The sequence below is a fragment of the Hydra viridissima genome, unplaced genomic scaffold (assembly GCF_058129835.1).
Source record: "Hydra viridissima isolate aposymbiotic clone 2 unplaced genomic scaffold, HvirCarnegie_v1 scaffold_1, whole genome shotgun sequence".
In the NCBI taxonomy this organism is placed as follows: Eukaryota; Metazoa; Cnidaria; class Hydrozoa; order Anthoathecata; family Hydridae; genus Hydra; species Hydra viridissima.
In genome coordinates this window covers 8,972,038-8,995,304 of record NW_028324300.1, presented here as the reverse complement: position 1 = coordinate 8,995,304, position 23,267 = coordinate 8,972,038, and the positions used below count along the sequence as shown (strand labels likewise).

At 30.2% G+C, this 23,267-nt stretch overlaps 2 protein-coding genes across 2 annotated transcripts; one reads left to right on the top strand and one right to left on the bottom strand.

Annotated features, from left to right (window-relative positions):
- The first annotated feature begins 6,986 nt into the window (after positions 1–6,986).
- Positions 6,987–8,010, top strand: LOC145187512 (ganglioside GM2 activator-like). Its single transcript, XM_080063926.2, has 4 exons — positions 6,987–7,141; positions 7,275–7,470; positions 7,585–7,717; positions 7,857–8,010. Exons 1-4 carry the CDS (start codon positions 7,063–7,065, stop codon positions 7,935–7,937), a joined length of 489 nt encoding a protein of 162 aa, XP_079920052.2. The 5' UTR covers positions 6,987–7,062; the 3' UTR covers positions 7,938–8,010.
- Positions 8,011–12,211: 4,201 nt separating this feature from the next.
- On the bottom strand, positions 12,212–16,215 carry LOC145187430 (uncharacterized). The gene is made up of 2 exons (XM_080063823.2): positions 15,378–16,215; positions 12,212–14,666 (listed from the first exon to the last, which is right to left on the bottom strand). Exons 1-2 carry the CDS (start codon positions 15,533–15,535, stop codon positions 12,899–12,901), a joined length of 1,926 nt encoding a protein of 641 aa, XP_079919949.2. The 5' UTR covers positions 15,536–16,215; the 3' UTR covers positions 12,212–12,898.
- Positions 16,216–23,267: the final 7,052 nt, after the last annotated feature.

The window sequence follows — 23,267 nt, the reverse complement described above, 5'->3', positions numbered from 1 at the left end:
AAGTCATCCCCTTCCTGTAATTTTTTTAAAACATAAAGACACAAGTGACCACAATAAGACGTATCGCCAAATTGCACTCTTTCACTGTTGTAAAAGACTGGACTTTTCAAGTAGTCAACCAGTTCAACAAGAGGAGGTTGAGCATAAGAGTCAAAACTATACTTTTTATCCCCGTCTTTATACCAACAAACCCAATGAAATCCATCTGTGCTAGAATCTCCTGTGTTGACAATTCCACATTCTTTTTTTCTTGTCTTTTCCGGCAATTCATCCCTCACAAAAACACCTCTAAAGTTTTTAATTTTGAGCTTTTTCACAGCATCTATTAATTGAAAGTTGGTTAGAGGTTTGTTCGGTAGTACAATTCCTTCAACGTTGATCATTTTTTTAAAATTCAGAAAAATTTTAAAAATTCGAAGAATTTCTTGGATTCGAAGAATCTAAAAAAATTCACAAGTGATTTACATTTCATCATCCTGTTCTATTTCATCTTCCAATTCTTTTACCTCTAAATTCAAGTCTTCACACATCATGATGCTATTAGAAAAAGTTGCATTTTTTACGATGACGGCTTCGACCAGTTTAACTTGAATAGACACAATCGAAGGACCAATATACACCCCCTCAATTCTAAGTCCTCCAATAGCATAACATCTTTGATTGAGAAAATCATGTCCAGAAGATCTGACCAAATTTCTATTATGACGTTCTCCTTTGACTCCATTTTGTATATCAAAATCTGTTTTCTTTCTATGAAATACAGAAGTAATAAGTATTTCGTCTTTCTCATTTTTAGTAAACATCTTTGCATAAAAGACTGGCGCTGATTCAGGATGCTCAGCTTTATATTTTAAAATAGTCAATTCGTTAGAGTTAATTTGCTTTCTTCTTCCTCCTTTTTTAAGTTTTGCTGACAATTTATCCACTTCACCTCTAATAAACAGAGTAATCTTTTCCATTGTGCTAATGAACTTTTCTTCTTGTTCTGTCTTTCCCTTTTTAGCATCAAAGCAAACGAAGGACATGGAATATCCATTCAGTTTTTGTGTTGCTGGATCTTTATTCTCGCATACACCATACGAAAATAATATAGGTGATCGTAATACAAGAGGACCATCTCCAGTTGGATAAGAATATTTTACTGACACTTTTTGATAGGCTACTGGTTTAGTCGCCGCGTAAATTTCTCCAACTGATAATTTACTCTCATCAAAACTTTCAATTGTAATAAAATTCATTTCTTTTCTATATACAAGATTTTTATTTAACTCAAAATAAAAAATTTTTTTCACTGTATTATTTTTTAGATTTTTGGAAATTCTTTTTAACACCTAATCCGAATTTAGCTTTGGCTTTGATGATGGGTTCGATGATTTTTCGCTCGCTTATTTCTCTCTGAGTGGGATTTTGTATAGAATCCATTTCTTCAAGCATCATTCGATCTGCTAAATTTCTGTTTTGCTTGTCGTTAAAATACTTGTAAGCTAAATCGTGGTGATATGCAGCATTGTCCACTCTATCCACCGGTTTGCTCCACTCTTGATACATGTCTGTGGAAGTGAGCCTTTTATCTAAATTGGTTCCAGGCCCTGCAAAGTTCATACCTGGAACGTGCATTTCTCCTGGAAACTTTGCCCATGGAAATTTTTTTTTTTTTGAAAAATTGTTGATCGATTCCACCAAGTCTCTCCGCTAAGCGCATGCGCAGAAACAAATTTGCATTTAGTCGTTCCGCAGATGACGCAAGTTCCTTTAAGCATATTTCTATTGCTTTTGCTTATAGCATGGTGCAAGTTGTCCGTTTCTGTTATTCTTTTACATTTAACGCAATACATTTTTTTATATTCAACATAATAAAAAATGGAAGTGATTGATTTGTCATGGAATGTAAATAAAAGCAAAAGGAAAAACAACAAGCTTTTGCCAAGAAGTATACGTGGAATCATTATTGGAAAATCAGGTTGTGGTAAAACGACGCTGCTGCTCAATTTACTTTTAAGACCTGGCTGGCTAGACTATAATCATTTGCAAGTGTTTGGAAAATCTCTTTTTCAGCCGGAATATAAAATATTAAAAAACTCGTTCGAGAAGAAATTACCGAAAGAGGTTATTCTTGATTTGTTTAACATTCAAAGCAAAATTGAACAATTAAACGTAAGTCCTGAATGTGTTATTGATGAAATTTCAAAAAAATGGAATAACACAGAGGATATGGAATGTCAATTTTTCGAAACTGCTGACGATGTGCCAGAACCAGAAGATCTTGATTCATCCAAAAACAATTTAATGATCTTTGATGATTTGCAATTGACAAAACAAAACAAATGTGAAAAATACTACATCCGAGGAAGACACTCTAACATCGACTGCTTTTACCTCGCTCAAAATTATTTTATGCTGCCTAGACAAACCATCCGAGAAAACGCTAATTTCATTTGCTTGTTTCCTCAAGACTCGAAAAACATTAACCACATTTACCAAGATCATGTTTCAAGCGATTTGAAAATAGAAGAGTTTAAAAAGTTTTGTAAATATTGTTGGTCTCAACCTCATGGATTTGCCGTCATTGATTTATCCTCAAAAAAGGATTGTGGAAAATATCGAAGCGGATTTGACAATTTTTATTTTCCCAACTCTATATAAAAAGATGAGCGGATTTTATCTCCTTGCAAAAGCAAAAAAAGAAACTCCAACCGTAAGAAACAGCGTCATCCAAACCGAGTTTGACAACCCCATCGAATTCGAGCGTAATAAAAAGTATGAAATGGCTCTTGTTGGTTTTGACACTGTTCACAGTTACACCAACATCAATTCTACAAATAATGTTTTCAGATACAGTCCCAACGCCGGTTCAAACAGCTACACCATTTACATCGAAGAAGGAGCGTATGAAATTAGTGAGATTAATGATTATCTTCAGAATGAAATGAAAAAACAAGTTGGAAACTTGTATAGAGCGGATGGTGTTGTTATCGCTGCAAACCTAACCACTTTAAGATCTACACTGAAATTTGGAAAACCTGGATCTACAACAAAATATTGGGTAGATTTCAACGTGAATAACAGTTTAGCCACTATTCTTGGATTTAATAAAGCAGAATATACCTATATAGAGAAAAAGGAAGATCCGAAAGATCCAGATAAAGTCACAAGTTATATTGACTATTACGAGTCTGAAACACTTCCGAGAATAGACGATATAGCCATCATCAGAATCACAAACGATGTTATTGGAGCCTCTTATGATAACGGAAAAAGAACATCTGACATTTACTCTTTTCATCCAGACTCTCCTCCAGGCTACAAAATTAGCGAAAAGCCTTTTCACTTGATATACTTACCCATAGTGGTAACCAAAGTTTCAAGAATGGAAACAAGAATTGTAGATCAAAACGGTAACTTGATCGACTTTAGAGGTGAAGACATTATCCTCCGATTTCACGTTAGAGAAAGAATAACCTCTGTGCTCCAAGACCTTTTTACGAGCAGCGCAGTTCAGCGATAATTTTTTTCTTTTATTTAAAAAATGAACAGCTACCAAAAAGTAAAAATAAACATTTCACAAAGTCAATCTGACAAAATTAAAAAAGCCATTCAAGATAAGACTGATGTCAATATAAGACTGTCTCATTCAGATCTGAATGGTGAACATATTCTAGCAGTGACAAAATCTCAACTCAATAGAATCACAAAAGCGTACGAAGCTGGTAAAGGAGTCACACTCAAACTGAGCAGAAAACAATTATCATACAACTCAACCATTGAAGGCGGATTCATCGGAGCTCTTTTACCGTTATTAGGTATGTTAGGCAGCACTCTTGCAACAAGAGTAGTTCCTGCTCTAGCCACTGGATTGTTAGCAGGTGTAGGATCTTCTGCTGGCTCTGCTATGGTTGATAAAATTGCTGGAAGAGGCGTCGTTTACTTGAAAAAGAATGGAAATGGAATGAAAATGACTGCTGCAGGATCAGGAATCTTTTTAAGACCTTGGGTAAAACCTACTATTGGTGAAGGACTCTTTGTTAAAAATGGAAAAGGATATCAATCTGTTGGAGCCGAATTATTGCTCGGACCAAACTCACCCTTTAATAGTATACCCTTTTTAGGCGCTATTCTATGAAAAGCTTACGACTAAATATATCAATGTCCTGGAATTATAGAAACGCGAAGAAACCTTTTTTTAATAATTACAACATATTATTAAAAACACACAACGCCACCTTGATTTCATTAAGTATAGAAAAGTATCAATGCGTCAGAATCCTTAAGTATAGGAAAAGTATCAATGCGTCAGAATCCTTAAGTATAGGAAAAGTATCAATGCGTCAGAATCCTTAAGTATAGGAAAAGTATCAATGCGTCAGAACCGGCAATGTATAGTAGTTATATTGTTTCTTCCGGAAAAAAAAGCTAGGTGCAAGCTTTCTGTTTCTGGTACCAGGTAATGAATACTAAAATGGCACCGGTGATTATAGGGTTGATGTTGAAATTAAAACAAATAAAGTTTAATTTTTAGGTTCAATATTTGGTGTGGCAGTTTCTAAACGTTACGTCACGTCTTGAACTATAAACAGGCATGTTTACCTCCAACAGCGAATGTCTAGAAGCGAATTCTATCTTCCTGCTGGATGATGCTTGAATTGCACGAATTGTGTGCAATTTTGTGGATGAACAAAAAATTGGCTTTGTGACAAAAGAGAGAAATGAAGTAAATGTACCTAGCCAAAGGCTAACAAAGCGGAACTGGATCAATAAAACTTATAATGGTGATCATATTGGTGGTCATATGAAAAATGTAACCTATACAATGGTGGTCATATTTAAAGCTGTACAATGGTCGTCATAAGGGGACTGCAATTTAATATAAACCTAATAAACATTTTTGTGTTCTTGTGTTAAAAAAAAGCTATCACTTAGAGTTCCGACTTATTTTATATATTTACCACCTCAAATACTCTTTTGCGCGCATTTGTTTAAATATTTGCTTGCAATTTGTCAGAGGAAAACTTTAACAACATAAGTTTTTGGAAAGTTGTTTAAATTCAATATTTACAATTTTCTCTTTCTGAATATACAAGTTCATATCTATAAAAGTATTTTTCAAAATTGTATATTTAAACTGCTCAGCTTGATTTGCTGGCATTGCGTCATTACTTTACTCGGCTTTTTGACAAATCCACATTTGTGTAGATCCAATCTACTTTTATGTGGATCCACATCCACATCAGTACGTTTCTCTATTTTTCCTGAACATACTGAAATATGAAACTTCATATGCTGTTGAAACTAGTCCTTATATTAATTAATATTTTGGAAATGACGTTCATGCTGTTTAAGCTTTAAGCTAAAATCTAAAAATAAAGATCTCGAAATAAAGAATATTAAATAAAGAGCAGGAGACATGTGGTCCATAAGTCTTATTATGATGGCAAACAGCATAAGGCATATGCACAACATCTTTTCTGCTTGAGTTATTTAGCAGTGTTGTAAACTTGGGTGAAACTGGACGTTCACTTTTTTCCGCAAAATAATGCTCAGTATCCATTGTGTAACCTTTGCGCTTTTTCAATTAAATAAGTAAGTTTAGACCAATTTCATTCTACTATTTTATCTGCCACTATTCTACAAGCATCCCGACCCAGTTCCTCATCAGATAATACCTCTAACAAAAGTCCATCACCTCTACCTCACAGCACGTCATTTTCAATTCGTCAGGTTAGAATTATTTTGTTCTATCTCCAATTTTAAACGTTGGGAGAAAATGAATTGTATTACATTTTATTTAAAAAAAATTTTTCTAAATAAATTCTTTAAATATAAATTATTTAAAGAATAAGTTATTATTTCTTAAAAAAGTAAGTAAAATTTTAAATAATTTTTACTTATAGAAAAAAATCAAAAACTTTCTTTCAACGTTGAAAATGGGAGATAGAACAAAATAATTCTAACCTGACGAATTATTATAGATTTGTACTATTGTAATGAAATTCCTGCTCTGTTTATAAAACATGCATTAGACTATCAAGAATGAATGAATAAAAGGATTGCATTTCTTATTCCTTTAGCTTGTTTTTGGCACAATGATTTCTTTTTACTTAAAGTTTGTTGCCATTTTGACAAAATTTTTATCAGGTTACGCAAAAAAGACCGCTGCTTTGAACATTTCTGATGCCAACATCATCAACCTTAATAAGTTCCTAATATTAGTTAAGGCCAAGATTAAAAAGAGAATCTTTGTGGAACTAAAAAAGGTTTCTTAACAATGAGTTTTTCATTTCAATTGACAGTTTGAAAAACGTTACTTCATGTATTATACAAAGAACTCTTTTAACCTTCAATCACTCCACTATATGGAATTTGTTCAATATCTACTTCGTTGATAAAAAGTACTGGGATGCAAGGTGTCCCTGAAACTTCATTCTCTAGTGTTAAACAAGGATATTTCTTCGGAAAATATGGTTACATAAGCAGATAACATGAATATTAATTCCGATAAGATATTGTTGTAGTTTATAAACTGTATACTGAACCGTTATTTGTTCAATTTAAGTTAGATCACACCTGGATTTTTTTTGTTTTTTGTTTTTTTAACGATACATAATAAAAAAAACATCAAGTTTTCTTTTGAAAAAAAGGGGGAGGGGGTTATAAAAGAAATTTAAACATGAAATCTAAAACTGGAAGGTAATTTAAGTATTTTACTTTGTGTCTTGCTAAACCCCGCAAATATCGCAAATATCGCAAAAATCGCATATAGCAGTTACCGTTATACGACAATAATTGGAAGTTATGACTATAATTACTAACAGTTTATAAGATAAAAGTTGTTTTAAATCAGAAATAGTCTTCAAACTTTGCACAAAACTCACAGGTTCTCTAGTAAAAATATCTTGACTTTAATACATTTTATAAATATAACAAAACGTCTGCAAACAAGCTGTATCAACAGCAGCTAAAGCAATATACTCCGGCTGATCAAGCAAATCAAAAACTCTACAAAACGCATTTTTTTTAGGAAGAATTTCGTTTCACCATTAATTTCAGTTAAGAGAGACAAGCAGAATGATCTATTTTTTGATTTTCTCAATTTTGGCACTGCATGTCGAAGCTAATGTCAAATCTGTAGTTCATTGCAAGGGAGGTTAGACATGAATTTTTGTGTTCATAAAATGGCAAACTTATATATTTCAAACTAAAATCTCTTTAAAATTTAAACCTTTTAATTTTTGTTAAAACATTTTATAGTGTTTTTAAATCTAACTTGCTTTTCATAGCTAACGCTATATTAGAAAAGCATGAAGACCGTGTTATTGGTCCTATAAAGATCAAACCAGGTGCTAAATTATCATTCAAAGTAACAATTAAAGTTGCAGAAGATATCCCAGCTGATGTAGAGTTAGCGTTACAGCTAAAAAAGAAAATGGGATGGTTTTGGCCTACTATTCCTTGTGTTAAACAACTAGGATCATGGTTATACTTTTTGTTTATTGTTAACCGAATGTTAAAAGCTGTAAAATTAAACAAACATTCATAAGTAAATTTTTTTTCTTCAATGTGAAAAATTGTTTTTTTCTTTTTATTTAGTACATACCCTCTGGAATGCAAACTTTTATCAGAAGTTGGTCTCCCATGCCAACTAAAAGCTGGAAGCATTCATACAGTTGATAAAGTTTTGAGTATTCCTCATGATTTTAGCGTTCCATCTTTTCTTGTAAATGTAAGTGTTTTAACTATCTTTGTCTAGTGTTTAGCATCATGTTTAGCATTATTAAAGTTTAGCTTTAAAGCATTGGCATAATATTTTGCTAGAAATTTCTTGACGTATATAAGCGTAATATAAATTTTTTATCACTTAGGGAGAATACAGAATTAACGCTGAAGTACGTAACAAATCGAAAGTTTACGGATGTGTTGATATAGAGGCATATTTAGATTGAAAGAACTTCAAACGCTTTTAGATATTGTATAACTGTAAATTGGTTTACAATAAAAGAATTCTTAAGAACAGAACACAGCATTTTTCCTCTCACAATTATTGTTATTGCAACTTTCCATTATTCAAAACATGCGCTTTTTTACAAGTTTTTTTTTTTTTTTTTTATAAAGTTTACCGAAAACCAAATAAAATTTAAAGATTTTTAAAAGATAATAAATCTTGCATTTAACACGTGATACGGCAACACCGTAACCTCTAAAACCAAGAGTTAAAAAAACAAAAGTTCAACCTCTAAAAGAGGACAAACATACTTACTGCTTATAGAAGTAAAATTGAATTTTATACTAATTTCCCTGAGTTCTTAGGGGCGTACAAGTTTTTGATAAATACAAACTCGGGTGTTTTTTAAAAACACCCAAATTTTTCGATTCCCTTTCTCCGCTTTTGTTTTATTTTAGTTGATTAGATTAGATATTGTCTTTAAAATTCTATAGGTAGTTAATTTCAAACTGAACTCTTGAATAGAAAGGAATAATCCCGGAAATTGGGAGCCTGCTTTATCATGATTCATGTTTTGAAATATATTAATAATATCTAAAGATGTAAAAACCGTACAAATAGCTGCAGCAAATTTTTGAAATAAATTAAATCCACTGTAAATATCATCAATACAAAGCATCTCATTTTTACTAATAATAAAAAAAGAGCACTAAATATAATTTTATCACTATTAAATACAATACAAAACTTTTTAACATCTGATAAAATTTTTAGGTCCTCACAAGGGAAAGAATGATTTTTAGTGTATTTACCTAAAAGGACTAAAAGAAAAGAAGGAGCTGTTCATAGTGAACAAGAGCAATTCAGAGTGAACCAGATTATATGTAGCATGGATGTATTACAAAAATTTTAAAAAGCTAAAAAATCCAAAAAAGTATGTTTAACTGTGAGTATTAACTAACTAGTTGTTTTATAAAGATAAATTAATTGATTTATGATAACTTATATGTGGTGGATTTATATAAATTATATATACATATTATATAAATTAATTGTTTTATGGTTACTCCTTATCGCCTCATAACAGAGTTCTTGTTAAAAACTTTCACGCTCATAAAATAATATTCTAAGAATATCGTAAAACATTCTAAAAATATTGTTCTAATCTAAAAATATTTCTCTTGAATTTTTTCCCGGACGTAAGCTTACTAGAGTAAGTTGATCCAGGCCTCGTTCATCCTCTGGACAGCCCTTTTTCAAAGCTTATGGTCAAGCACAGATGTAATTGAGAGATGATAACATGACAAAAAGCATTAAAAAATCAACGCGTTTAAAGAAATCGCATTACTCCTATTTACATATGAAGTCTTTCTCCTTTGTCAGACTGACAAGGTTAGGGTATTAAATAAAGTTCATATAGAAAATATTTTTATAGAAAAAGACAAGATATCTTTTTATCTTTTAACAAATTTCAGGTACCATGGCCTGACTGCTGGGTTTTATTGAATTGGTCTAACTATTTCATTGCCAGTTGACACAAATTGATCCCATCAAGATTTGCTGCGCTTAAAATACAGAAATATGGTCTAGGAATACCATTGGTGATCGGGTATTCTAATCCCACATATATAATCATCAGATCCGGAAAATACTCATCGTTAAATAACTCAGCCCGTGAATTTTAATAAGCTACTTAATTTAAACGAGTTCGTAAACACAGCTGGTATGCATATCATGTGCCTATCTATGCAAATTTTTGAAATGAGGAAGCACGTTGATTGAGAAAGATGAATTAGATTTATTGTTATTAGAATTCGTTATCTACAAAGACATTTGAGATAATTGTCCATGCCAGTTCATACGAATACGTATACTTGAACGGATATTGGAAAGAATGGTAAGACTGTTAAATATATTCGAAAGTCCAATAGATGAATAAGATATTAACAGTTAAGCTATTGCCGATTGATATTTCATAACAAGAGAAAAGAGAAAAAGGAAAGAGAATTTTCAAGAGAAAAGTAATATTTATTTATTTATTTTTTCTGCCTTTAATATTAAAATAAGCAACAAACAAAGTGCCCGAGCACTTAATTGGATCATAAACCAAAAATTGGTGTGTGTTGCGTAAAAAAACAGAACAGAGCACCTAGCCCAGTGTAGCCCACTGTAGCCCAGTGTTAACATGACAAAGTGTTATTATACCAATCCGGGTTGTATATGAAAAACGTCCTCTAGTAGATTATGGAGTTCTGTTTACATCTAAAACAAGTTCAATAGAAAAGCGTGTAATACTTCTTGTTACATATAAATATCAGCTTACTTATGAATCTTGGTTTGCTTATAAAGTTTAATTTACTTACAAAACTTACAAAAACGTTTTCAAAGACAAAAAAAACATCTAAGTTAACATAAAACTAAGAATATTGTCTACTGAATAATGTATCTATTTATAAGCTCTACGATTTACCGTAAAATATTGTATCTTTTAATAAGGAGTTTGTAAATATTTTAACTAAATTTTGTTTTTAGAATCAAAGACAGTCTATGTTCAGTACTTTGGTACGGAATTGAAATTGAGACCTTTTTAACATTTACTTCATATATGAAGGTTACACATTACTTTATATTATGAAAGTGCACATTTGCTTCATATTATGAAGGTTATGCTATGAAAAACTCTGATAACTATAACTAAACAGGCAGAAATCAATAGTTGAGCAGCTTCTCTGAAAGAGTTTTTTGTAATCTAGTAATGTTGCGACCGATTGAATACAAAATTTGGATCTGTTAACTATTGAAATATTGCTCTTTACGTAATAAAGCTTTGACAGAATCAGGATCAAAGATTGGAAATATACCTCAGTTGATAAGAGGATAAAAAAATGAAATGAAAAAAAAAAGAAAAGTAAAAACTGAATTTTCTACAGAACTAAAAAAAACAAATTTTTATTTCTATGTTGTTTTTGGAAAAAAAAAACACTTTGTAATGCATTTATTTACTTATTTTTTTAACTCTGTTGTTTTATTTGTTATAAATTGAAAAGTTAAATTCATTTTTTTAATGAAAAATATTGATAAATATTCCGAAAAATAGTTTGGTTTTTAAAAAGATGCGTACTGTAAGCTCCGAAAGTTCGGTATGATACTCGTAAATTTTGGTAGCTTCGTACGGATTATTTCGAACTTCCACACACCGATCCTTATAAAAATACAACAAAATGTCTCTACTACAAAACTTTCATCAATATTTCCCCCACTCGTGTGATTGTCGTCCAAGACTGATGATGTATTTTGTTGGCGCCATGTTGCGGGAAGTAATTAATTCTTATTCTTTTCCATCTCCTGCAGTAAAGTCCAGTCATCTTCTATCACATGTAAAACATAGGCAACTCTGCAACATTAGCAGAAATTTAATATGTGCGAAATGTTTCTCGTGATAAATTTACTGTAACACAAATATGTTGCTTGAACCATAGGTTCTCTCACTGAGCGGACTGTAACAAAGTTTGAGAATGATTTATTTTACTTTTCCTGCTTCATTTCAACTTGCTTCCAATAGTAGTCTGTTTTGACATGACATTACTTGTTGGTATGCAGCTTTGAATTTTCTTTCTGATTATAATCACAAGTAACTACCTTTGAGTTTAGTCCATGAGTTTATACTGATCTAACCTTAGATATGTTTTAATGCAACAATCATTACAATTTCTTCGTCATTTAAGTTACATAAAAATTTAACAGTTATAAAAAGTTAAAGGAAAAGCTTAGAAAAGCAGTGATTTTTAAACTCAGGGCCATATAAATTGTTATAACTGATTGTACAATTAAATAATAGTAATAAAAAAAAAACAGTTGTGTTTTACAGTTAACAGATGTAATTTTCTGGCTGTCTTAATTAAGAAAAGAATGAGAATTTATAAATTTGATTGAATTGATGAAGCTTTTTATTTGTGTAATGATTATATTCCTTTTTTTAACATTCCTGGTTATCCGAGATGTAAAGGATGCGGAGAGAAAGGGGAGGGGTTTGACATTTTGGTTTAAAGGAATGTAAATTTCACATAGTTATAATGCGAATTTTTTTTTGTATGACTTACTTAACTACCTTTAAACGCAAATCCAAAGACTAATTCATTTTTTTAAAAAAATTTAATTACAATAAAAATATCATTAAGCGATTCGTAACAGTTTAATTCTCAAACCTGAAAGAATTATCTGATTGTCTCTTCCTAATTCAGTGAAGGATTTAATAAAACAAAAGAAAAACAAGAAGCCTAATAGATTGTTAAAAATTTGCTTAAGATTTGTAACCATAAATTCATAAAAACGACAACAAATAATTTACATATGGAGAGAATAACGGATAAATAAATAACGAGACTAGGATCCAAATATTTAGTGTGAACACCAAGCCTTAAAAAAAATTTTTTTTTTTTGTCTACAATTGACTTAGGTATTTCTCAGCCAACAAATTTGTAAAATGTGGAAAAAGATACTAAAGGTTTCAAATAACAAAACAAAATTGTAGATTTAAAAATAAGTAGCCTAAAGGTTGATCATGCAGACCAAAATCAAAAGAAACAACAACAAATAAGCAAAAAATAAATTCTTGCATATAGAATAACTGAATGAGAAGTAAAGTCAGTTTAGTATACTTATGTACAGACATCTTTATATAACTAGTTCTTAAGTTCAAAGATAATTTGAGCAAGTTAGGACGGAAGTGTTCAAGATCACTTGAACCAATCATTAATCCCAAAATGAAGTTAACACTTAGCAAAAACCTTACTTTTTCAGAAAGTTAAGCTTTTGCAAAGGAATGTGTATAATGTACAAAAAATGTTGGTAGCTTCTTTCATGACACAAGATGGTCAATGGACTCCTGCAGAGTCACTAACATTAAAATTGGGCATTCTCAATACCAAATTTTCAATAAAATGGTGTATATAGGTTAATCAATCATCGACTTATATACCTGACACTTGAGTGTTGAGGATGATGAACTACGTAATATTCTTGATGATTTGCATTTTCACTTGAAGATGGAGATGGATTGTAGTTACGGTGGTGTCCGTGGTCACGGTGATGGTGGCTAGATGAAGACATATAAGGGTGCCATCTTGAAGAGTTGTGGCGTTGTGGTTCGATTTCATGCTGCTGTTGCTGAATATGCTGGTGGTGCAGCTGTTGAACAAGTGATGTATGATGAGGATAATGAGGTACTACTTTATGTTGTCGGTGGTGATGATTACTGGCAGGTTGATGATGACGAGATTCTGTAGGACTTTGCACATGTTGAGATATATGACTAGGTGGTTGTTGGATAATCGGATGAGTTTGTGGCAAGGAAATAAGAGGCCCTTGATGAGGAAATGTAGGAGATGGTTGATTGACACGCTCAATTTTTTCGTTACCAGTAATACTTGCTATGTTAACATCTTCACCAGCTTTTATCCTTTCCTCTATTTCTTGCTCTTGAGTAAGAGCTTTGAGAAAAGCGTCTTTTAATCTCTTTGTATGTTCAGCTTTTAAGTCTCTTTTAATATTTTGCAGAGCACATCTTTCACATAAAACAAAATCTTCACCATCTTTACTTTTCCAGCAAGGGGAAAAATCTACATTGCATTGAGTGCAAACCCGTGGATTGTAGGGAATTAGTTCATCTAATGCTTTTTTAATGGTAGGTTTTGAGTCAATTTCTAATATAGAGTCAACAACTTCATCTAGTCCTACAAGCATCATAAAGTCCATGCTGTTTACATTAGGTATAGCCTTCCAGTCAGCAGGAGGAGGCCTGGGAGGTGGTATTTGAAGTAGTGTTTGTTCAAGCTGACGTCGTAAAGCTGTTTTTGCAGCATTTTGTTTTTGTTCTGCAGAAATCTTAGGTGGAATAGACGGCTGCTTTTGAGATGATTGCAATGAAGATTGAGAACCATTTGTACTAGTTGTATACTGATTAGGTTGGTTACTTCCTGGTGTACCAGCTGCAGGTGCTGGTACTAATTGATTTCCAACTTGTATATAATATTTTTGAGTTGGTTGGTTTGGCTTATTAGATTGCAAGGGTAATTGTTTTGAAGGGGCATTCCCCTTGGGCACATGTGTTACTTGTCTAGGGTGTAAACTTGAAGTTGCATTATTTATTTTAGAATGTTTAAAGATGTTTTCTTGTTGAGATTCTACAATTTTTTTGAGGAATAAAAAAGCAGCTTCTTCACATTTTAACTCCTCCTTCAATAACTCAACTTTAGTGAGCTGTTCAGCAATACGAATTTCTTTACAAGTATCTGCAGCAGTAGAATGATTACTTTCATTTAATTCTGCAGGAACTACATTTTCGTTACTGTCAGTCTCTTCAAATTTTATGTTTTCATTTACTTTTAACTTTTCATTTTCATCTCTAATTTTTGGATAAAATTCAGAAGATGTTGTAGTATTGAATCCTCTTTCTAACGATTTCTCATCTTTTAAAGAAAAAAAGTGTTCAATTTTTATTTTTTCTTTTTCACTCCTTGTTCTGAATTCATTTCCTGTTGACTCATCATCATCACTTTGAAGGAGTTTTTCCTCATTTTCACTTGTAATTAGTTGATCATCATTTGTTGACTCATCAACAAGTAATCTTTCTTTATCCTCCATATCATCATCATGGAAGTCACCATTTATTTCAGACGTTGGATCAACAGAATAATTTGAACAATCAGTCTCAAAGGGAACATGATTCAGTCTGAAAAAGTATGAAAAACATAAGATCAAAAGTTTTGAAGTACAAAAAGATGACTTCAGAATATAATAAAAGTAAAGTTTAAATATGTAAAATACAGAATTTTTCTTCTTAGTGCTGAACAAACATATTCTTTTTATACAAATTAACATTATACACTTGTAAATGTAAGATTGTTTAATCTTCTTTTCTTTTTTTTACTTTAGGTTCTTTTGCATTTTTTTTTCTTTTCTTTTCTTTTCTTTTCTTTTCTTTTCTTTTCTTTTCTTTTTTTTTTTTCTTTTCTTTTCACACATTTACCAATTGATATTTTAAAAGTTGAAATTAACTTGTCTTAAATTTAAAAACCTTTAAGGCTGTAAATCAACAGATCATGTTTACATACATTTTGTTCAACATTACAGGACAATTATAATATAAAATTGTTTGACACAGAGTTAACATATATTTTATATGAGAAAATAGCCATCTAATTAATATCCACTGAAATTACAAAGTAGAATTTGGCTAAGTATGTATGACTTATCTTACTACTGTAATAATATAATTACTTTAAATGAATTGTATTACACTGCTACTCACTCAAAGATCAAATAAATTTATAAAAAAATTAATCAATTTATTTTTATTTTCACACTCAAATACTTATTAGTACAAGAGAAACATTTCTTTTAAGCTAATACACTTAATATTTAATTACAGGGCTTTTCTTACTTGTTCGACTGATGTTCAATTCCATTTTCTGCAGGTTTTTTTGAGTATAGATCACTTTTCAGTTGTTCTGGTGATTTATTTGAGCTAGACTCATCTTCCATGAAAGAGCTTTTTTGGTCTAAACCTCTTGTTTTGGCACATTCCAGTGATACCGACATTTTTCTCTACTCAATTAACTGGTAGAATTTGACTTTTTTTATGACTTCCCTGTCAATAAAAAATTTTCTGTGGAAAGAATAAAATGTAAAATAAATAATATTTTGTAATTCTCCTTTTTTTTTACACGAAGATCAAAACAAAACCATTTAAAGTTTATCCACAGAGTTCTCTTTTTTACACGCTTCGAATGTGCCGGTACGTAGTGAATGAATTGAAAACGGAAGTCGACAATGAAAAAAGAGAAATAAAAAATTAACAGACCAGATAAATACCTTGGAAATAGGTATTTTTTGAGTGAAAAGTCCCTGTCAAGTTATGACCAATTAAGAAGTTTTTAAACTAAGGCATAAAAGGGTCTGATATTAAAAAAGAGAGAGAGAGAAGTAACAAGATAATACGACAATATCACAGCAGCACCTGATAAAATTATTTGATAATTACTTTTACATTTATCTGGTCTGTGAAACAGTTTTTAAAGCGTTGACTGGAACTTAAAATTTAATTTAACGATAATTTATTTGTAATAATTTAATAATAAAGTTCAACGAGATAAAATTTGCTCCTTTTAATTACTGCTTCGTGTGTGACTGCAAGTTAAACTATCATCTTGCACACATGATGTTCAAGCAATTAGTTGATCTTACAAAAGTATTATTAAGTTTATGTTAACATTTGAAAATATTGCGTCACATAAGTTTCCATCAAGCAACGCTTTTTAATTAAAATCACAATAGACACGCCATTTATGGTTATGACGCAACCATTTTTTTTTTTGATGATTATCTTTCAGTAGATGAAATAGCGCCGAAAAAATTTATTTATTTAACTACTATTTACAGTGTAGTTCCACGAATGTTCATTACTAAAGCTTTCCCTTACTTTTGACATAATGTTTTAAATTCAGTCTCAGTTTGATTTCTTCTGGAGAACAAAGGAGAAATTAATGAGCGTTGAACACAAACCTAAATTAAAATGATGTAGGCAAAACATATTTAGACTGTTCCAACTCAACAAACCTCTAAAGTTGTAAAAGTTTAAAATTTAGACAAAAGTTCGTATTACTTAGACTGTTGCAAGGTTTTTTTTTGGCAGTTTGAAGTTAAACTATCTGTAAGATAACGCCAAGTACATTTAAAGAAAGCTTTTTGGCTGGAGAAATATTTTTAAAGATTAAAGTAGTATTTAACTGCTTAAAAAGAGACTATCTTTAAAAACTAACGTTTTTAATTGTTTTAATTGCGCATGCGTATGCGCGCTATCAAATAAGGGGTGCGGTTTTCCTTTGTTCAAGACATGCATACCAACATGTTGCGGAATGAAATATGAAATTGTAAACCATGACTTAATACTTCATACAAAACACAGGCAATTTTTATAAAATTTATTTTCCCTATTTCTAAAATTTAAAACAGTATATGTCTATTCCCTACTGTTCAACCATCTTCCCCTATGAAATCAGAGTGCTTTTTGGTTTTTGAATACTTTTCCAATTTATTTTAGTTTTAATCTTTTGAAAAAAAACTTAATGAAACCTTTTGTCATAAAAAATTGAGATTTTTTTTAAACCAGTTTTACATTACCTTAAAAAGACGAGGTTTTTACACGTGTTATGTCAAATTTGAAGACCTTGTGTATAAGTAACATGACACTGACTAACTATTCTTAATTTTAACTATTCTTAATTAAAATTAGGTTACAGTTTACCCTCCCCTGCTTTCAAAAGTCGATAAATTATAATTGTAATATTATTAATAGCATCAAACAATAACTTAAAATTACAATCGATAAAATTGGATTTGGAAAGTCATTCTTAAAAAATCACTTTTTATTTGTTTATTTAAAAATATTTAAGCAAACATTGTTAAAAGACTTATTCTAATCATAAAATGACAATTAATTACTTGTGTATATTTTGTGTATTTGTTCCAAAATATTAAAAAAATTATAATCTAAAAAAAAAAATTATAATCTAAAAAAAAAAATATTGTTTATGAAAACTACTTTTAATTATAGGATATCAAAAAAAAAACTCGGGTAAACAAAATTGAAAAATTAAATTGCAAATCAACTTTGTAGTTGGCTCTAGAAGAAAGCCAAGGACTGAACCTAAGGTTGGATAGTGAGTGCAATCTATTGATTCACTAGGTAACCTTTTATTCAGTCTCTTAACAAGTCAGAACTTAGTAAAATCCAATACAAGCCTGGAAAAAAATCCAATACAAGCCTGGAAAAAAATCGCAAGAAAGATCTTGAATATGAGCAACTTGATAATGAAATCAAATTTCAGCTGTTTTCTACTTAGATTTTATATATTGTTTTTAACTTTGAGACAATATTAAATAAATCATAACTAATAATGCTGAACAGGTGTCGGATCTGGTACAGATTTTCACAATACTGCACATTCATTTGACACAATGAATCTGCCTATTCGCGTACACCATCGAGAACAAAAGTAACTGAGCCTATATGATAAGATATATCGCTCTTAGGGTCATATTAATTTTTTTTAACCCGGAGGTAAACTTTTATTCGACTTCGTAGAGGTAATGAAGATTTAACCAATACATGGTATGGTAATTTCAAGAATTCTTACTTGGGATGTTAACGATTTTTATTAAAAACTTTCTTCAGTTGTTACAACACGGTTTATCATTTGAGGAGATTAATATTAAAAAACAAAAAAAGTGTTCGCATGGTAAAACCAAGGCAGCAAATCTTATTGAAAATAACACCAGGTGCGTTGCCATCAACAACTCTTTTCTTCCGTCAATTTTTTAAAGATATTGCAGGTTGATGATGCAGATAGACTTTAAATGTTGGTGTTTCAAGGGTGATTGTTAATATTTGGTAAGACTTCTAATGCTGTATGCTCCGTACAATCAAGTTGATTTTGAGAAAAATGTTGGAAGTGTGGAATGCAGTTTTGAACATATGGTGTGTGGTTGCTGAATAAAGTTTGCGATGTGTGGATACAGAATAAATTTTATATAAACAATGTGAAGATAGGAATCCGCCGATCGTAAAATCCATGGCCTGCTAATGAACCGGTATCCGAAAAGAATTAAAATATTCTTTCAACAGTACCATTAGTACCTTGTATTTTAAAAAATCTTGCAGCTTTTTGACTGATCCCTCCCAACAAGCACTCTTCTGTCTGTCGCACCCTTTTCTATCCAAAACTCTATCAGCTTCAGATAGTTCATTCTGAAGACCAAAATCATTAGACTTAACATTAAAATATAGCTTGTCGATGCTGATTTAAACTTTTTGTGTTTGTCTTTAGTGTTAACACTTAAAGCATTTACTTTCTAATCGAAAAGTAATAAAAAGTAATAAAAAGTTATGTTTCGGTAGATGTGAGGTAAAATAAATATTTCGTGTTAGTAAAAAGAATATTTAATTTTATTGAATAAAATTATAAAACATTTATATTATTAAAGTGATGGAAATTTTAGCCTTACAATATATTGTAAAGCTAAAATTTTCATTATCTTAATGTAAGAAAAAAACTCTGTCAATCAGTATATTAAAAATACTAAATTCTATTATTTACATAACAAGATATTAGATACTGAAGATTGATTCTAAACAAATATTTTTGCTTAACTTTTTTACGAATACAGTTTATACATAAAAGTCAAGTTTTATTCATAAACTTTGGTGCTTAAAAGTATGGGTTCAAAAGAAAATATCTTTAGGTTGAGGCCCACTGCACCGATAAAAAAAAGTAAAAAAAGTAATAATAAAAAAAAAAAGAACTATTTCAATGTGTTTGATACAAATATAAGTAAATCCAGATGTAAATATTTGCATAAATTATAAGAAACAACTAACTGTTATTTATTTTGTAAAACTCAACGAACTTGTAGTAGTGCCATGATGGCCTACCAAACTAAACATTTTCATGTATCGACGCACAATGACTCAGGATGATCAAAAATTGTAAATAAACATATTTTATGTAAAAATAATCGTTTTTTGGTCAAAGAAATCAAATTTTTTAATAAAAATATTTTTTACGCGCACCTTCGACGCGTAAATTCCGTGCATACGCGTTCACATGCGCGTTAAATTTTGCTGCACGCGTAAAAAAAAATTTAATTGAAATTTTAGAATTTCAAGCCAATACACAACATCTTGGTACATTACTCTACTTGATATTAGTATAACAATGGTTTTTAAAGGATGTTGATACATCAAAAGAAAATTTTTCTTTTTCAGATTTGTTATTTATTTTTATTATTTATCTTACAACCATTTTAATAACTTCATCTGGTAATGGTTTTCCTAGATAATTCTTACATTTATAAAATTTGTTACTTATTTATTCAAACTCATCAATACATCCTCAGAACATGCCACAATTGGCATAATTAGTTTATGTAATATGGAAGTACAATGCAGTAGCAGTTTGTGTACAATAGGAGGAGTAACATGCCAACCATACAAACTCACTATAAGTTTAGCTGTTTCAGTGGCAGTATAAATCTAGTTCATTATTGTTAATGGGATATTTACAAAATATGGTTATGAGAATGTGATGCAATCTTATAATCAAAATCAACGTAATTTCAGAAAAAATTTCATGAGTTTTAAATGCTTCTGGCAGAATTACCATCATTTATTTCAGCTGCTACAGCTATACCTTGATATTATTATACCATCTACATAAACGCAACTTTAGCGATGATAGCATGATGATATCAGATGAATTCAGAGAAAAAGAAAAATTTTTAGATAGAATTTAACTTTTTCTTCTAAAATATCGTGCAAGAAGGAGATAAATATGTGTCAAAGAGCGAAGTTTCTGATCATTTAAAATTGTTTATCGCTGAGGACAGTGTTCACTTCTAATGCAAGAGCTTGCATTATACTCATATTTAAAGGAAGGGTTTTATCCAAAGTGTCTTTAACTTTTTTTATCTGTAAAACATTTGACTTTTTTTAAAAAGTGTACTTCAAAATTGAGCATGATATTCAACACCTAATTCTTTTATTTTTTCTCTTTCGTTTCGCTCTTCAAGGACCATCCATTGTTTATGGAGTTTTTCAGAACAAAAATGGCTACTTTTATTGGTCATAAAATTTTTTTGAAGCCATTGATATTCTTCTTCTATAAATGAATCATAATTTCTACCGAATTGTTTTAGTTTTTTTTTCACTTTTGAAATAAATGTAGCTAAAATAAACTTTACTTTATCTATGTTCTATTTACTTATAATTCAGCTTTATTTCATTTCGTTTAGTAAATCCTTCCATAATCCTAATTTATCCACTCCTAATTCAATTATATTCGGGATAAGATATATTCTTTTTGTTATTGTTGTTTTTAAGAATCGCCAAGTTAATGAAATCATTAATATATATCAGAAACCTTTTTGAGTACTTTATATAATTTTTCACTTTACACTGTTTAACATTTTATGTTATTATTTCTTTGACAATTATCACATTAAGTTTCCTATAATGTTTAAATAAATGTTACTTGAATATTACAGGAAATGCTGAAGTTTTTGAGTGAAGCAATTTCAAATATGTAGTACTTATCGAATAATAAATCATCATTCAAAATTAACAATAAACATTTTAACAAACTTCTAAGTAGCATGTGATGACAAAACTATGTTTCTTGAAACTATATTTGATATACAAAAACAAGTTATACAAGTAAAAAAACTCTAGCTCAAGAAATACAAATGTCAATGAGTCCATAAAAACCTTGTTTTCTGCCACTTTCATTTGTTTTGATATAGTAAACTACTTTAAGAAAATGGCAGAAAACAAGGCTTATATGAATTCATTGACATTTGTATTTCTTAAACAAAACCCTATACCGCAGGTGACCGCAGCAATCCCTTTATATTCTAAAAGTAAAAGTGTTAATTAAAATGTATATCTCCTAGGAACTCGGTGCAACATTTTCTTAGCTGATATTTAAAACAAAAAAGTATGCATATATTCTATATTATTTTAGAAAATTCTTCTAATTTGAACAAAATACTAAATAAAAATCTCTCACTTTTCAGATTTCTTCGAAAAAAATATTAAGATTTTAAACTTCTTTTAACCATAAAATATGAAATATAAGTTTTATGAAAAAACTGTTTTTGCTTTTTAAATAAATAATCATTGTAATTTAGTATTGTTAAAAAAAGGGCACTTCATTTAAAAAAATGTTGGGAGGGGTGTATTACCATTTTTTTTGTTGTTTTGAGTCACAGTGCGACGGATCAGTGACATCTAATAACTTTCTATTTTATCTCAAGATTCTAACTTACCACTGATCTTTAATGTTGGGAGCTAAATCTTGTAATTTTGCCAAATTAAATCTGAAGTGGCTAATGTTATGTCGGTTACTTTAGATATTATTTGGCAAAATGATAGGAGTTTTTCTTTTACTATTTTATTTTTATACATATTGCCCTTTAAATTATAAATCACGGTATTTAGTAATCATAAAGCAATATTTATATCACTTTTTTAAAATAAATGAAACTCACAAAAGTTTTGTATGTCGTAAAGCTCTATAAAAAAAAATTTGCTATTTCAACATTACATAATTTATGCACATTTCATAATTTATTCACATTACTATTCACATCACCTACAATAACTTTGTCTTAACTTAAAATTGCGCAATAGTGTTATTCAATCAAATCTGTTAAGTTTTTTTTCCAAAAAAAGCATTCATGTAAACTTCACACAAATAACATTTGCCATTTAAAAAGTATAATAAATTCTATTTTAGTAAACTTCAGAAAAATCGATTTATTTTCAAAGATATTGAAGTTTGTATTCACTGGGGTAGGGAAAGGCGAGTGACAATTTGCTTTTTCTGCCCCTACCGGGCTCCACTTTAAAAGAATGAAGAGGAAACTTCCTTGTATAAGTTAATTCTGTTTTTTCACTCAGAACGCAATCGTCAGTTTTTTTTTCAATTCTTAACTTCATGATATAATACTCACTTCAATATGCCAATTGATGGCATAGCAATGAGAATTATACCACTTCATGTTACAACTATCACAATTTCATGATGTATTATCACCTCAAACTATAATTCTCACTAGAATATTATCTTACTGATTTATATCAAACTATGATGGCAAATTACTCAGATAAGTTGAAAAAACGCAAAGTTTTCTACTGACAAAAGATCTAGGAATGGATAGCTGCACAAAAAAGAGAATAAAATCAATAGAGAACTTCGTGTAGGCAGAAACGCAAAATTTTTTGTAAGGTTCTGCCAGTTCACCTCTCAATCATCATAATCTCTGAGGTGAAATTTTTTTATCTCTCCAAACACCAACAACCCTCTCAATGCCATTATAAAAACTTTATTTATTACTATTCGTTATTAACTGAAGTATATGTTTCAGTTTTAACAATTACTATACTTCTAAATTATAATAATTCTAAATCATATACTTCTGAATTATATAATTCATTTATAATTTTGAAGTATAAAACAATTTTCGTCACATTGTTTGCATTTTGAGATACCGTGTGTTGGTTTATGTAAGTCATTAATAAAACGAAATCTAACTGACTGTTTCGGTGTTTTTACTAAATACTTTTTACTAAATACTTGTTTAAAGTTCAAATTGAATAACAAAAGTTTTCCATTATAATCGTCGCTTAATCGTTTAGCATTTAAAATGTTATAAAATCGTTTAGCATTTAAAACGTTCGTTACTCCTTGTTTCAAGTTATACTTAAATGTTGCAT